Below are 18,070 nucleotides of genomic sequence, written 5' to 3' on the forward strand. Positions count from 1 at the left end.
TTGAAATTATATTTTTCTTTATACTGAGGTGGGATTAAAAAATGAAGAGTAGTGTCAAGCAGTATTTCAGAAGAGCATGTCAGAAGAAACCATGAAAGCTCTTTGCTGTAGACCAGAGACTTTTCCTATCTATATAAAACCCCCAGTGCGCTGCAAACCCCTTACCAGTGGATTTGGCTCTTTGACCTGTACCAAGGACATTAGAAGAATCAAGGCCAAGGGTGTTGACTTTGACTTGGGTACTTCTAACACCAAGAGGGCATAAATGTAACTGCACACAATCAGCACTGGACAAATAAATGCTTTGGGCTGATCATAGTGTCCTCTGCTTCCTTAGGATTTCGGCTGTCATGCGTGACGGTCTCACTTGATTGTAAGCCCCAGTCAAAGAATTGGTGACATGGCGTCCACGGGGAAACAGAGGCTCCATCGTCCAGTGCTGGTCTGTTGCAGTGATCTGTAGAGCGGCTATTACTGAAATGCAAGTGTTGAGATGTAGTTAAGCAGGAAACCGGCCTGGAGGTCATCAGAGTCTCACCATAAATCAGGTATAATAGGTTATTATGACACCTCAAAGTGGTGCACTGGAGTCTGGAATTTATTGTAACACACCAAAACCAAAAGAAAGTTGTTTCCCTGGTGAGATTCTTGGCCCTGGATCACTACTGGCCACCAAACCTGTTAAAGGAATGAACACAAAACCAAAGAGCTTTCTTGCAACCTCCTTAGGCTCTGATTGCTCATTGTGACATTTGAAAGCCCAAATCCCAGCTATCATAGTGGAGCCATTCAGCTTCTTCACAAAACACAGCTATCATTAGGCTTGCTTTTGAAAGCTACTGCATTCTGAAAAACAGAGAGAAACCAACTTTCCTCCTCTTCCAGTGAACAAAAAAATCTGTTTTTTCAAATGAAATCTGACAAATTAGAAATAGAGTGGAAACAGATACCATTTGCACACAAAACGAGCCCCCAACCAAAAAATCATGAAAAATAACTGAATTGCTAGCAAAATATAGACGTTCCTAAATATTTGCAGCTTCCATGCATCAGCAAACACAATAGAGCAGATTCACGGAGAACTTTCTTTCCACAAAAAATAAATGGACAAGGGAAAAATTACTAAGAGGTAGCAATCTTCAGCTGAGTGATGGTCAACACAGACAAGCTCCCTTGGTGCTTGTGGACAGGTATTAGCTGGGGGTCAGAGTCTGGAACAGGAGGAGCAGCTAAGAGATGTGCTGAGCTGGGGTTCAGACCTTTTGGAGCTCTGGCCACGACTAGAGTTGAGAACAAGGATTTAGATGGTGCACCTGTTACGCCGGGTTTCTTTGGAGAAAGAGGTATTAAATTAAGATTGGATTCTCTAATACAACATACAAGCTATACGAACTTCAGTGTTAGAAAACTTTAAAAGCACCACAGATGAAACAGCTTCTCTGAATCAAAGGTTTATTTTTAATGACACAGCACTGGAAAACATAAGTTACAGATGACTTTTTGATACAGGATACATTATATATCTTATTTTAAAAGGATCTGTGAAGGTACGCTGCATAAATACATATAGTGAAAATATATTGTGTTTATTTATTCTCAGAGATTAGTTCTGTTTCTTTTTTTTTTTTTATTCAGCCAATTAAATAAAAAAGTATAGATTAGCATCGTAACAGCTCCCCCTCCAGACTGTCTCATTGTAACTACTGCAGCTGGAAGGGGAGACCGAGCCATGCCTTCTCAAAGGTTTAGCAGCTTTGAACGTAATGTTATTCATCATCTCAGAATGACAATTTCACATTACAAACACAGATACTGTATCATGTTTTGGCAATGGAGCAGCTAGTTTTGCTTTGGAACAAAACCGTTTCCTGTAATGCCAGACAGTGAAAGAGCAATGCATGTACTGATGGTACTACACAGTCAAAGAACTACGATGAAATTGTGAAAATGCATATATATCATATGCACTTATATATACACATATAAGTTCTTGTGTGTATATATATTATGCATGTCCAAAAATAACATTGAAAAACGTTGCAGCAGTTAATTATTTTTTTAAACACATGAAACTTATAATAGTTTGACCTCATTACTACAGGATAACTAATTAAATCTTCTGCAGTGCAACTCAATACAATACACTTAGTGCAGAGAAGTTAAGGTTTTGGTATTGAGGAGGCTAATTTCAGATTTCATGGGAAAGGACCAAATACAGGATCACCATAGCTCTGACAAAGCACAAACAAACCTGTTGCCACGTACGTGTGAACAAAGAAGACATTTCTTTTTTATTTGATTTTTTTTTTCATGTACTGCTTCAGAAATTGCTAGCTTAACTGTTTGCATTCATGCTCATTTTGATATGTTTCAACAAGCTTTGTCTGGCACCAGTCTGTAAACCATTAACAGCTTAAACTACAAAAAGGTGGGCTCCTGTGTTTCAAAGAGGTTAAAAACCTACTGACTGAGCTTCGTACCACGTTCGTCCGCCTGAGCAGAGAACTACTCCAGATGGCGTGTGAAGTTCTCTGGGAAAAGTCCTTTGTAACTATTTGCATCTCTGTACTGAAGCCACTCGGATTCCTTAATGCCTGTCAACCAGCCAGCCTCCTGCAAGGAAAAAGACAGTCCCTTAAACTTCACGTCTCCCCCCTTCCTTGCTACAAGCTTCAGACCTGAAGGCGTTTCAGAGTCACACTGCTAAAAGATTTGGTGCTTTGGTTAAAAAGCAGCCTCCGATTTTTTTCTTTGTTCTGCCAGACCACAGTTTTGTGAGACTGAGTGACTGTGAGCATACTGTATGTCCTTTAGCCCATCTAACCCCTAGCTGAACTCAAACCTGGATAATCAGTTCTTCCAGGTCATCCAGTATTATACCAGATCTGCATTTGTGCAAATCTCTGTTGAAACTTTTTCAAAGTTCCCACAATAATAGTGGTGCACTTGTGCAGTAAGAGCATAGCAGTGGGCCAGAAACATTACACAACACCATAGATGGGAGAAAAAATAGTTTTCAATCTGAATTTTTTTTTCCTGGGAGTTCTTTTCTCTCATTCATGTATCAGCAGTCAGAAGGAATAACAGTTCTTGCATCCTCTGGAGTTACTACCTCTAGAAACTCAAACTTAGTTGATATTCAACTATATTTTAAAAAACTCCTGGAAACCTAAACCAGAATTTGACATGCAAAATTGCAAACCAAACCCGCAGCCCAAGCAATCAAAAGAGAGATTTCTTATTGGAAAGTTGTGGGTTCTCTTAAGTGCTATCAATTCTACCTGGAATAAAATCAATTCACAGAATCACTAAGGTTGGAAAAGACCTGTACGATCATCAAGCCCAACCATCACCCAACCCACCATGCCCATTAAACCATGTCCCACAATGCCACAAGTTCAGTATTTTTTTAAAACGATCAACCTGTTCTCATCTCACTGACGCTGTGCTTTGTTCCTTTTCAGAACAGGAGCCAGAGCAAAGCCACGATGAACAGGGAATTTCTAATGCTGCCATATTATGATTGCACAGAGAGTACACAAGGAGATAGAGTAATATGAACAGATCTTCACATACAACACCAAGTCATGATTGTATGGCTGCACGTGGTGGTGTACTGGCTCTCTGCCCCAAAATAAGCATCGTTAAAGCAGATACAGCTTATGTATGGCATTGGCTGGGTATGTGCAACTGGGGACACATTTTTGAAGTGCGTGGAATATCAGAGAGAAAGGAGAGAGGAACTACCACTTTCTAGCACAGGCAGAGTAGACTGTATGAAGGAATTAACAGTTTTACTGGATAATAACTTCCACTCAAGACTAATGGAAAAATTGAAGCCCCTGGGTGGGACCAGTTTGCTTCAAATGGGGAACACAGGCTGATGTTACCAGCTATATTAGAATTATGGTTTTAGACAGGTCAATTTGAAGGAGAATAAAGAATAAGCAAGATAAAAAGACTCTATATAAATCAACAAAGTACCTGGCAAAAGACAAAAAGATTAAGCTTTATGGTGATGCTAAAACTAAACATGAAGGGCAAATATGTACTGAGTAATAAAGATATGACCAGAATGATTTCAGAAACACGAATACATAAAGATTTATTTTCTCCATCATTGCACACAATTTACTCCAATTAATGCTAATGGAATTTCGATGCACACCACAAGAGAATATACTTCATGGATTCACCAAGTGAAGATTAAGCATATTTAATACGTAACATCCAAGAAAAACAGACTGAAGGCAGAGAGCAGATTTTGCTATCCTTACAGCAGTGTCCTATTCTGCAAATGCTGATAATGAATCAGCTGAACTGCCCATGAGGTAAGATGCAGCATAATTTGAGTAAGGATAACAGAATCTTACCCTATAAAAAGAGCAAAGTGCCCTGCTGAAAGAGAAATCTTTTATTCTGAAAAAAAGCCCCGACCAAACACAAAAAACAATTACTTGTCTCTTGTATTAAAAGAAAACTCAGCTGAGATGATGAACACTGGTTATCACCTACATGTGGACAGCACCAACCATCGAAACAATTTCAAATACAGCCCCCAGCACTCACATGTGCTTAGGGCATTAGTATTTAGACCCATTTTAAGAAATAGCCTTCCTTCAGAGCAGTGCTCTTAGCTACCTCCCTAGGCAGGATCGGGTCCCCCACCTCTCACAGCCCCCAAATCAACAGGAGACATTTCACCAGCACTACTGGCACTAACAGATGCCCAGCGAAGCAGCTGGTGCCAACAGCATACAGTACGCTCTTCTCTTTTAAAGCAGTGGCCAAAAATCAATTCACTTCACTGCAATTCAGTTTAACACATGGAATAGAATTGTTTAAAAATTCACCTTAAACACATTGTTAAAACAAAATTAGATGTCTTAAATGAAATTGAACTGTTGTTTAATTCAGGTTCAGGCTTCCAGAGGGCAGAGTTAGTTTTAGAGGCATGCAGCACACATAGCAGCGCCTCCATACATTTTGGCTGTAGGACACCACAATTTGTGTGCAGTCTCAGTGCTCTCTCTGTGGGTGAGTATGTATTATTTCTCCAAATCCACACGTAAAAGCTCTAAACATCAAGGGACCATGTAATCAGTTCTGCTGCAATGTTAAGACAAGATGATACATAGCAACATAATGCACAATTTGTAATTAATCTTTCATATTAAGTCTTTGTGTGCATGTGTGCCTGTATAAAATCCACTACAAAGTAACATAAAAAAAGCCCTAGAAAATATGCTGAGGGCAGATCCTGTTAGTAGCATATATCCTGGACTTCAGCAACTGTGGCATTTAGCCTCAAATGGAACCAATTACAAAGACAAAATCAGAATCTTGATGTTTTCTAACAGTAATGACATTTTGAATACACATTTCCCATTAACTATAATCTGTGAGAAATAAAATGAAACAAAGAAAAATGTCAACAAAAAAAAGAACCACATGTTTTTACCTGATCAGCTGTGGTCTCAGAAGGAATTACTAGTACAATATCTCCTCGTTTTAAATTAAGCTCATCACTGTTAGCTGCCTCGAAATCGTGTAGAACTTCAACCTGAAGAAAATAACACCAAACATAATCTAAATGGAGACATTTTCTCAACAAAATTCTCTGTTAAATCTTTACTGCAAAAAAAAAGAAGAATGTGCCTTCTTTATGCAAACATATGGCTATAGGTAGGTACATTCAAATCGTTAATGTTGACATCGATTCATGTCAAAGTTTTCTGTTCATATCCTTGGAAGCGGGGACAGCTTAAGTAAGTCTTCCTGAAACTACCGAAGGAAACCTAAGATCCTTTCTCAAGGTCACAGGATCTCGAGGACAGATGACACTGCAACACCCCACACGTCCCGCCTCTCAGGCAAGTCCTGCCACCCTTACTTCTTCTGTGTAAGGAATTTGCTTTCATTCCCCACTGTCATTACGAGATCTGAGAGAGGGACAGCAGAATTTTCCAAATAAACCTGGGAAAGACTCCCAGGAACTGATATTACAGATTCGCATTCATCCTCTTGTAGCCACTGATACTATTCTTTCAGTAAACATCCATGGAAATTCAAGTGGGACGTACAGCACTGATTTTAATGGGTGATCAAAGAGGCAAGTAATGGTAACCCTACTTTACGTCTGCCCTGGAAAGAGCTCCCATTTACTGGCAGATGGACATGTCAAAAATACCTGTCTTTCAAAGGGGCGATTATGAAAACATTGGCAGGATCAGCATGCTGTCATGAACAGACCATTTTAACCAAATGGTTCTACCTCCTTAAGAGATCTGCTATTCTAATTTGCTCAAGGCACAGCCAGTTCCACGGTAACTCTGCAATAATGGAAGAAAATGGCATCACGAACCAGATGGCAGGCATATATTCTGCTTCTCCTTATTTATGTCTGCCCCAAGAGAGTGTGATGAAAAACAAAAGATGATCTCTGTCAGCATGTCTGAGTCAGAGTTGCACAATACTGTTCACCCTCACCTTAACGTTATTCTCAAAGTTTGCTGAAAATATTGAGCAATGAGAATAGACCAAGAAGAATGGCATACTTATGGAGTGCTAGGGGACTAATTAGTCTGAACTATGAAAATTATAATAGGAAGCTTGTAAAGTTCATCCATCCTCAAGGAGCTTTTCTGCTGCTCAGTGATTCTGCAGTGAGAAGCATTATCAAAGAACCTTGTGAACCAGGAAACCCTATGGGTCTTGCCAGCCAAGGAGAGAATTTCTCTTACGCCTCATTAAACTTTTCTGTTTGATTACCCTAACAGTTTATAACTATAATATTACTGAAGTCACAGAATGACATTTTAGCTTCATTACCATGAATTGTAGAAGTCCCATGGGTTTCAATAGAACCAAAACTTCCACTATAGATTTTCAGGCCAGAAAAAAGCCATTTTTAAATATTCACAGAATCACAGAATGGTTTGGGTTGGAAGGGATCTTAAAGATCAAATATATTGTTAGTATATCAGATATATCGTTAGCATATATCATATAATATTGCTGACTAACTCTGTAGCAGTGCAGTTTTACTCGATATATTAATTGTCAGTAGTAATTTGGTGAGATGAAAGCGTTCTTGTACTTCAGTGAGTGTTACAGCTATGTAAGGATTTGCACAGCAACAACAGTGTGCAGAGAATGTATCTTCTCAGACTTCATGTATGAAGCAACAACACAACGTTAAAGTTGTGTTTATGCGTATTTGTGCGTGCATGTGTCTGGCTGTTACACTTAGCGTCCTTTGGCCTCAAGAAATCATCACGCTGCCTGCGCAGACAGACCCATTCCCAGAAGCTAGATCTGAAGGGATGTCTAAAAGAAGAATGAAGAAGCAGACCTTAAAGAGAAAGCCAGGCGGCATGGCAGAAGCTGCGTCTTCTGCTGGAACAGGCTGATCTTGAGAAGGTGCAGCCTGCATTTCTTCAGTGGGTTTCTGCTCACTTCCAACTTGGGAAGTTTCACTGGGAGAAGTGTCAGTGCCCTGAGTGCTCACTTCTGCTGCGGCATCTTTGGACTCGTTCACGACGACTTCGTGTTCTTCTCCCTCCCCCTCGTTGTTTGATGCTGGCTCTATTACTACTGAAGGGATGCTGCTGACCTTTTCCTGGGGAAAAAAAAAACAAACCACAAAAGCACCGTAAGAGTATTTTGTACTTTATTTCAAGCAGGAAAACACAACTGTTTGTTTATTGCGCAGGGCAAATATGGGAACGGGGATTTGTTTCTTCTCCACAGTGGATTCTTATATTAAGACAGAAAATGGTACTGTGCAAGAATGTAAAGGAGTAATCACTTCCTCTTAGTCCTCCTAAGTCTACTTTCTATATTACCACAAATTATTGCAGTAAATAATAAAAATGCTCTGCAGGTATTATGGGTTTCATTTTCAGTGTGCATGGAAATTAACAGACCTTTCTCCTCCACCCTGCTCTTTGCTTTGGGTGGGTCTGGGTAAAGCCACAAGTTCCAGGAATAACTGTCCTATATTTCTTTGGGAATTCAACTCAGCAGGGTAATAGTGGTGTAAAGGTGATGAAAGAAGGAAACATGACCTATTTCTTTGACTGATTGAGGGTATTTTTCCTTATTTACAGCAATGTAACTGGAAGCAGAGAAAGCAAAAAGCTAAGTAGGTAGCATCTGACCAATAATGAAGCCTAGGACAAAAAGCATTTAATGAAACTTGGAGTATCCAACCTGAAAAGAACACGTTCACCGATCCTTTGCCAGACCATCCTATTTTGGTGCACAGAAGAAATACAACGGGTGGTGGCGACTGCCTGCCCAGCTGCAGGGTCTGCTCTAGTAGCTGTTCCCCAGCTCCTCTAAGGTCGCAGCAGCAAAGGCAGCAGGCCAGATGCAGATACATAGCTTGACCACCGTGATTTACACAAAACGAAGTAATGCTATTGATAGGACATGGTTCCAGGAGACAAGAAAATTCCACTACTTTCTCTGCCTATTTCTCCGGAAAGCCCTGTTAGGTTATGTGATAAAGCTCATCTCCACAGAGGAGCGCAGACAGATGACAGCAAGAGGGGGAGCCCCAACAATACCCTGCCCTTGCTGCTCCCATGCCCATCACAGGAGCCATCAGCCCATCAAGTCCCATCTCCTCGAGCCCAGGGGAGCACAGGGGCACAGAGGCAGACACAATCCAAATGAAGGACTCAGAAGAAGGGACACCCTTGGGTGGGACCCTCCCAGGGCTATCCCAGGAGAGCCTCACTCTTGCTGCTGCTTGGACCTGGGGGCACAGAGGTGCAGCAGCTTTGACTCTCGGGCTGCTGGGTCTGTCCCGATTCCCCTAACACACGCTCCTGCGCACCGACTTGAGTTACCTGAGACACATCAGACTCCTCTTCTTCTCCCTGAGCTTTGTCACCTTCAGCAACACCCTCCTGCTCAGTGGTAGCAGCACCGTCACCAGCTCCTGCCGCCACAGCCGCACCGTCTTCCGCTGCCGCAGCCCCCTCGGTGACAGGTACCCCCTACAAACAACAGGAGGGAGGGACCTTTCAGGATATCAGTTCTGGGTATCTGCTGGAGAGACCATGGACCAACTTCTGCTCTGTGACCACCCTGGGTGGTGCCAACCCATGGCCTTGGTTTCACTGGGGTTTCTCCTGATTTGTGGGGGAGAGTAGCACCGGCGGCTGCCGTCCTGCCCTGATGGACGGCGCCGGGAGTGTAGGGGTAAGCTTGCACGGTGGAGATGATTAACGGGTGGGAGAGAGACATTATTTAGCAGAGTCCTCAGGTGTTACTGGTGGAGTAACAGTTTGCCAAGGCTCTAGTATTTTGTCCTTCTCTTGCCTTCAAGCTGTATTGTGGAAGAAATTCACCACAGGTTTCTGCTGAGGAGAAGGAGCTTGCAAGCTGTCCAGGGGTCCACAGGACCCTGCTAGTGGAGTCTGCTCGTGGGAAGAGGTTCCAAGCCTTCTCCAGCTACAATCACTTACCTCTAGACCTGGGCTGGCTTCAAAAATGTTGCCTTAATTACACACGCCTTTCTAATAGAGAGCCTTGCAAAATGGGGCTATATCAGTGAGCAAATATATTCTAGAGCTAGATGAAGATCAGAAATCTTCAGATTCCATCAGGTATCAGAAAAACATTTAACCACAAAGATCTATAGCTAGGGCAGTATTAAAAAGAAGAAACATACATAAAAGCCCATTCAGTCTGGATATGACTAAACCATTTGTGATCAGTCCATGTTGAAAAGTTAATGCGTGTTTTGTTCCAGTTCTTGAAAGGTGGATAGAAAAGTACCTGCCTATAGATCAATGTTGAATTCTTCATCCAGCAGAGATTGTTGCTGTAATCTATTACCCTAATATTTGTACTGCTATATACTGCTATATGCTTACAGTAGCATATTGGATATATACTTACAGTGGATTAATCTGAAGGTTTGGAGGGCTGAAGGTAAATGACAAAACTCATTCTGTTAGTCCAATTAGCTTCAACATGGAATTTTTAACCTATGGCAGATAGCACCAGGATAAAGTAAAAACACTGAAGAAAAATTGTTTTCTAGGTACCAATGCCAAGCTACAGTTAGCAGAAATATATCTGATCTCCAGTTAACAGCCTGATACTCTTTGTTTCCTCAGTTTGATCTTTCCTCCACGGATGAGGCTAACTCTGCTACCTGAACTCAACTTGAACTACCTGCAGTTTTTCACAGGCACTCTTCAGGAATTGTTTTTAGCAATATGTAATATTCAGCACTACTCCTATTCGCTGCTATTAATTGATGGGATAAAGAAATTCTTCTGGAGTCCTTGAAGGCAGAAAATACTATAGGGTCTTGTAGAAATCACTGGAGAACCTTTAGTTGAAATTGAAAATGTGACTGACAAAGGATGCCGTATCGTAAAAATAAGTGATGTCAAAAGACACAAAGATGTTGACATCCTCTCCTGTGACTTGTAAGGCACACAAGCCTGCCACTCATACTATTACCAATTTTAGCAGCCTTGACCCAAGAAGATATTCAAATAAAAGACGAGTGTAAAAGCACTGGAAGAGGCTAGTAGGAAAGAGGGGGAACAGAGTGCATATCAGATTGATTTTATACCATGTGCTTCTAACAGCATGCTACAGAAATTGATCTTGCTGTCTGTTGTGATTAGGATCAACAGTTCTTTAGTATCTATTGGATTTGTATAGCCCATTTAATTTCACTAAGGAGGAGAATACTAATTTACATGGATCAGCTCTCAGTGCCCTGCACTGAAAGGGTGATGCTCTCACAGCCTGTAGCCCTGAGTCACTGAATGTATACCACAGCTCACAACTGTGTAATCATTTGTTCTTGTGTCTTAGAGAACAAAACCAATGCAAGCTAGATGGCTAAAAAAAGCTTTTACAAAAACGCATGTGAGGTAGCGCAGAATGAACCTCACTATCACCCTCAAATATATTTGATAAGCACAGAAAATTAAAAAAAAAAGAGGGAGAGTCATCCCACTGAATTCACACCCAGCTGTATTACCTTACTACATATTGAAAACCAATCCTACAAACCTCTTTTCCATAGGTCATCAATAATATTAGTCTAATAACAGTCTAGTATTCCAAATTAGCTATCTTTAGCTGTATTATTGAAATTTGGACAATTGTCCCATTATACCAAGCACACAGGGGACAAATAAAGGATCATCCAGCATAATGAGGGCTGTGAGAGAAGAACCACTTGAATGTTTTAATTGCAGCAGAAGTGAATGCGTCTTCACCCGGGATGCAGCCAATTCACAGGGTTGCACTCTCCTCATTAACACCGTGGTCAGCTCACCACAACGCCAGATTCGGCAGCAGCAAGAACGAGCCCAGAGAGAGGAGAAGGAGGGCTGCTGAGCCTGCTGCTGGGGGTCTGCTGGAGGAGCTCCCTGAGCTATGCTAGTCTTCCAGAGCTGAAGATCTCACCCTACGGCTGGATTTAGAAAGGAACTGGGTAATTTTTATGACAGTTGGTTATAATTGCAGTTAAGCAAGAACTAATCCTCATGCTTTGGGGAATACATCAATTGCTTGCAACGTCTTGGAAGACTTTTGGGGTAGTACTGAAAAATTTGTTATGCAAGTTACAGTACCAAAGGGACCACCCTCCACTGGAGGCCAGATACCAGCTTGGCAAATAGCTTGATCTCTCATGGCAGCTCTTCTGCATACAGTAATACTGCTATTTTGAACAGAACACAGGGTCAAACTCACCAGATAAGAGACCTCAACTTTATAAGGACAAGTGGTATTAGAAAAAAGAGGGAAGATTTCAAAGACTAAGCCTTGGTGCTCACAGGACAGTGAGAAATTTCTTGCATGTTTCTTCTTGGACCAGACTCGTTGGGAGTGACAAGCCAAGACTAGAGAAGCAACGCAACACTCTCTTGCACTGTGTCAACAGCAAGCTGGGCTTGATCTACCACTCCTGTCCTGTATTTTCTTGCTAGTGTAATTCCACTGATTTCTATGCAGATGTGGCAGCACTGGTGAGAAGTATGGCACCAGTGAGTCCCAGACTCACTTCCCAGTGACACACACTGGGATACCCCGGAGCCACAGATAGATCCTTGACTCTAGCAGAGCTAATGCTGTTTTACAGCAGGGTAACAAACCCAAGCTTGGACAGCTGGACTTACCATGTTCTGAAACTAAAGTGAATGGAGACCAGTTCATGATCTTTTTCTATACACTGTGGCACCAAAATGAACAACGACAAAAAAGGAGGCTGTCAGCACCTCAAGATACAAATCTTAAGTGATTAATAACTAGGAGTTACAGTCTCTTTCTCAGTCCCTACCTCTATCCCTGCATTTAATATGCAGCCATTCCTCTTGTGCTGCTCTCTGTGCACGTTTGAACACATTATAGTTTCACTTTAGTACAGAAGGATTCAGGGTAAGTAGTTTTATCACCTCTGAATAAATATAAGCAAAATACAATCCTTCGAGTCCACACATGCACAGCTTAAAGTATGTCATTGAGCTTTTCAGTTGCTTTGTAATTTGATTTTAACTGTACCTGACTTGATGCCAGATTTCTGCTTTAGCAAACAAACTCGTAACATGATTATCTTCAAATATCTGGTTTAGTTCAGGGCATACGATGCTAGGAAAAATAAATGATTAATCAAAGGTTTTTTCTTTTTATAAACATGTTTGCAAGAAGGCTAGGCAAACAAATTTATGGAAAGTGTAAAAGCTACTGGGAATCTACACAACATATTTCCAAATGTCAATAGAAACAGCATTATAGCTCCTTCTACCATGGAGCTGCTTTGTTTGCTGCCCTGAGATATTTATCACTCTATACTGCTGCAACAGCCAGGTCCTGCATTGAATGAGAGGTGCTCCGGTGTTAGAATATATACCGCAGACATAGATATATCTGTGCAGTGTTAGAATAGATACCGCAGCTAGGTCACCGTTGCATCGTATCAGCCCGCATATTGATGACATACAAATGACAAATGTATTTTTTGCCACGATTCCCTTGAAGATATTAAAGCATAAGCACACTCTTGAGGCTGTTCATATGTACCTCGCTTTCTTTCTCAGCAACTCCAGTTGTCTCCTTATCCCCTGCCTCGACACTGTCCTGTATAAAGAGGAAATATGGTCATCAGCTTACTCATGCTGAGCAAATGGCTGCAGAGAAATTGGTATTAATCAAGCTTAATGGAAGCACGGCATGTATGGGATGCAATGAAATGAATGGCTGGAACTAAATGGGATAGTACATAGCAAGCAGAAAGACGTTTGCTGCCACGTATAATCTGAAATAAAAGTAGTTATAGGCTAAAACCCAACAAATAAAACCTTTTACATATGTCATCATCATCACACTGTAAGTGCTAAGGACAGTTTTATTTACTTGTATTATCAGTATTCTCATAATAGCACCAGCTTTGAAGAATATTTTAGTAAGCAACAACCCACAACACTGGTGACCTTGCAGTTTCCAGCAAGCTCAGATTTCTCCCATCCAAGACTCAAACTGTTCCCATTATAACCTGCTGCTGCCCCTGCAACTCACCAGCATTTCAAGATAAACTTTCTAAAACACTTACTTCTTCCACTCAATGTTGGACTGCAGCTCATTTAAAGGGGCTGTTCAAAAGAGGTGGCTCACAAAGTCCATCATTTTTTTGCAGAACCACCTTTCCCTAGGTCCATATTCAGTGGCACAAGCAGCAGGTGCCTGACATTTAAAAAATTAGACGTGTCAGTGGTTTTCCACAACTGACACCCCTTTAGGTGTTTGAGGGATGGAATGCACTGAACTTAATGGGTTCCCCCCAAAGAGTACTTTTTACAGCAGAGCTGCCATCTAACACTAGGTCCTTTTCTACAGAAGGTCAACAGCCAAAATTGCTAAAATTCAGGGCTGGTTTGGAACAGTTGGAAGTGCTTCTTTTCTGTTCAGGTTTGACTCCCTGCAGACACAGGCTATTTCTAAAGACGCTCTGCTGAGGAAAAGCAAATCAAAGCCCCGTTATGGAAATCCACTTTGCTAATAAATTTTGAGGCTGCTTTGCAAACACAGCTAGGTCAGGTTTTTCAAAAGAGCTGTGAGGGTGAAGACAAGCTATGCAAACCTGTGTGAGGGCATGGTAGACTGGACCGTCCGCTTCAGCAGTCAGAAACGAGGACACCTCAAGTACTCCGGCTCCAGCTAACTGCCTTCGCACGCCCGCAGCTGTCACTCCGAAATTTCTACAAGTTTCAGCTGAAATGGTTGCATGTTTCTTTTTTAATAAAAGGATGCTGAGTTATATCCAAACTTCATATCACTCATGTTTTTTCTAATCTAATCTTCTAGTATTGCCTGCAGTCACCTCATAAGCCCCAAACATGTCCAGATGCCAGGGCAAGGCAGCTGCTGACAGCGGTGTTACCATAGAAACCTCTCACAGCTTTATCCTGTTAAAATTACAGTATTATATAACCTTTTCTTTCATGGGTTTTTTTGTTTTTTTGGTTTTTTTGGGTTTTTTTTGAAGCTGTCAAGCCTCTGCCATGGAGTCCTCGATTTTACCGTTAGTTTGAGGAGACTGTAGAGGGTCTTAAATAGAAAAAACAAATATCAAGAGCAAAATATAATTATTTCTTATTCTAGCGATGCACGCATGCACACAGAAGTCGCCCTTTTTTTTTTTTACAGAAGAGATGTACGCAAATGTTTCTATTGCCCATAAAAGCTTTATGTCCACCTGCAAGTCGGCAGATAGATGCCCTCCCTGCTTTTACTATTAAAAAATGCTGAATTTCTGCGTTCAGCTGTACTTACATGTCAATTTGCCTTCAGAAATGAGCATCATCCTGCACTTTATCATCAGGAACGAGCCAGCCTCTGCCCTTCTCTTAATAAATACACTGGCAATATTCGCTGGTAAGAATCCCATCAGCCCAGCTTTGGGCCTCTTTGCAGAAGAATCTAATATATGCATATACATATTTTTAAATGAAGACTGTTTTCCAGGCTAGCTGAAAGCACAGTTTTGGTGCGAAAGGGAAAAGTAAGGAGAGCTCCCCTTGTTCCCCAAAGCTAATTTGACTATCGTGCACTAGTCAAATTAGTAGCATTTTGCTTTTGGTTTTTTTGATTAACTGGAAGTTGGGATTTTGTGGATGGTGGGGTTTGAGAAGAGAGGCACAGCAGCATGAACTGTACCATTTTTAAGGCATGAAAGCCTAGTAAAAAGGATGACTGAAATAATATCTGAGTAAAGTAACAGCCTGGTTCCATAGTCAGAGAAAAATCTGCTTCTGCAGGCTTCAACAGAATGATGCTATTCTACATCAGTTCTCTCCCGTATACGAGAGCCATGTATTTTTAATGGCCTCATGCTCCAACTTTGCACCTGCACGTAGCTGCGCACTCGGAATTTGGACACAGTTGACCATTGCATTGCTCTCCCAAATGACGTGCTCCGCCATTTGGGCACTGTAAATTGTACCTACAGTGGGATTCAACCATGATTAGATACCCTCAAAGCTGCAGGCTGTTTCCCGGCCTCTGCTCTACTTGCTCAGTGCCTGCAAAGAGCTTATCAGGAGGTAAGTTCATATATGCTTATACACAGCTTTGAAAACCACAGTATTTAGCTGAGTGTCTGACTGCTTTAATGGGAGAACATCAGAGTCCAGGCAGGCATCAGACCCAAAGCACTGAAAGGCTCTTTCCAAGCTAATGAGCGTAACGGAAGTCAAAAAGCTGATCTCTGAGCAGTGCTCTCAACTCCAAGCGCTATGTCTCACATGTAGGAGAAGAAGAAAGGGAAATAACACAATCTCATAAGCTTTCACTTTATTATAATGTCCTCATGTCATCTTTGTTTGAATGTGAAAAATTGATGTGGTGAGAGGGGTAGTATTATTTGAAAAAGAAATAAATCAGCAGTTAATGCATTATATCCTTTGGACTGTATCCTTTGGTGTTGGAGTGGGAGACGGACCTGGGGTAACAATGGAATCTCAGTATGAGTATAGTCGTTCTCCCCTTTATTCAAGCTTACAGAGTATATATAGACAGATGCCAAGAACACGCGTCCGCAACAGTTGTATAATTGGCTTACAGCCTCTGTTCACGCGCCAGGGCGGTGAGTGTGATTGGTACAGTGCTCTTGTGCACGCACAAGAGCACTTCTCCTCTTCGTGGATGTAGCTCCTTCTTCTTGTTTACCATTCCACTGTCTCTTATCACAACAGGCTTTCAAGGACCGTTAACGGTTTCCTCTGAGCCTTCCCCCTCATCAGAGACTGGGTTGCTCATGGGAATCAGATTGTGTCCCTTGTTACTAAGCCATTCCTCCACACTTTGGATTTTACAGCTGCCTTTGGGGATGCTATGGAAATAGGGAAACAACTGTTTCGGTGTGCGGAAGTCTATGCAAGGACTTTTTACCATGGTTAACTTCGCTTCTGTTGGTGCATATGGTCATTCTGTCCCTTTAATTACCAAACATTTTATCCTCTCCCCAAAAAGGATCAACCATTGACAGCTACTAGTTAAAAACGTCATTTGATCTATGGCATTTGAGACCTGAAGGACAAAGACAAAAATATGTAATGAGATCCCAGGCAGCAATTCTGATGAGCTCTTGTAATGAAGTCTTAGCAATCTTGTTCAGGCAGATGATGAAACAGCAAGCAACCGAATCCAAAACTCCCTGAGCGGCAAGTGGTAGCCTATCCCCTGGACCATTCTCTCGCTAATTTAAATAAATGAAAACCCTACCAGAAAGTTTACTGCAAAGCTCCTACAATGAAGAATGTATGCCATAAATTTTCTGGATCAATGGGATGTGACAGGAAATTTACCAAAGAAAAATTAAACTGATTAGTGGCTGTCACTCCAAACTGGAAGTTACTAAACTCGATAAAAGATTCTCAATAAGAAAGTATCTATCAATATTTTACAACTCCACTTTTAAAGTATGCTGTCACTCATAAAGCAAACGAATGCAGAACTGCTGTCGAGAAATGACATGTTTTCATCTTTTGCAACTCCATGTACTTTTCCTTAGCTTTGATCATACTTGTCATTAATCCTAATCTTCAAAACTCTTCTTAGCAAGAGAAAGGAAAGCCCTTCCTGACATAACAACCCCTCAGAGCCAAATGCAGAATGACTCCAATTCGGACATTTTTAAAATCAACACTTTTAGCTTATTTTCCCAAATTAGCAAGGACAAATTCATATTCAAAAAACAACAAAAAACCAAGCACAAACCTAATCAAAACTGTTTAACTTCTATTTAATGTCTACGGTCTTCCTCCTGGATTGCTCTTAAATTGCCTGGCTCTTGCCTCTCTCCCAAAAGCTCTGCAGTCCTATGCCTTGGCTAGAGCAGCTGCCGACAGACTATGGACCCAGAACTCCTCACGGACAGTCAGGCACCAAAACGGATCACCTGAAAAGGTCGTGCCGGCCGATGAGCAGATGCGTGATGCTGCAGCCACAGCCTGTCATTTAATTAGCGCTTAAGACCTGCAAGAGGCTTCAGAGCATTGCTTTGTCTTAGTGTGAGGCAAAAAGGAGCTGGCTTCCTTTAGAAAAATGGTGAACTACTTTTACAATTTCTTTATTCATTAAATTCTTACAGATAATAAAAATAAAACCATCTAGAAACAGCCTTTTTAGCGTCATTAATATCCGTTCTTCCACGTTACTCCCTGCCATTCAGTCACGGGAAGAGGAGAGCTCCAGACCAATGACTGATTTCCCATCCCTCCTCTCTCCACTTTCCCTCCCTCCTTCTTTATTCCAAACTATCAAATTTACTCTGACTAAACATGAGGCATTTTGAACAAGAGTTTGACAAAACAATGTGCCTCAGACAGGCAATTTCATTGTTTGCTTTACTATAGAGTTGACAAGTTATTACTGTGATTTATATCAACTGAAAAGAAAACACACCGGAGAGGAAGAGCCTGGTCTCCACAGACCGTGGGGATTTCTTAGTTTGGTTATGTTATTGTGAGGGGATCACAGAATCATTAAGGTTGGAAAAGACCTATAAGATCATCAAATCCAACCATCA

At 41.4% G+C, this 18,070-nt stretch overlaps 1 protein-coding gene across 1 annotated transcript in view; it reads right to left on the minus strand.

Moving 5' to 3' along the window:
• Positions 1-2,097: 2,097 nt before the first annotated feature.
• AMPH (amphiphysin) overlaps positions 2,098-18,070 on the minus strand; it is a 120,961-nt gene continuing 104,988 nt past the window's right edge. Inside the window, exons 18-22 of the mRNA XM_059819103.1 lie at positions 13,066-13,122; positions 8,859-9,008; positions 7,355-7,621; positions 5,462-5,563; positions 2,098-2,613 (exon numbers count right to left, since the gene is read on the minus strand). Of these exons, the coding sequence (XP_059675086.1) occupies positions 2,506-2,613; positions 5,462-5,563; positions 7,355-7,621; positions 8,859-9,008; positions 13,066-13,122 (684 nt within the window). The 3' untranslated portion in view covers positions 2,098-2,505. The remainder of the gene's footprint in view (positions 2,614-5,461; positions 5,564-7,354; positions 7,622-8,858; positions 9,009-13,065; positions 13,123-18,070) is intronic.

The sequence above is a fragment of the Gavia stellata genome, chromosome 6 (genome assembly GCF_030936135.1).
Source record: "Gavia stellata isolate bGavSte3 chromosome 6, bGavSte3.hap2, whole genome shotgun sequence".
Lineage (NCBI taxonomy): Eukaryota > Metazoa > Chordata > Aves > Gaviiformes > Gaviidae > Gavia > Gavia stellata.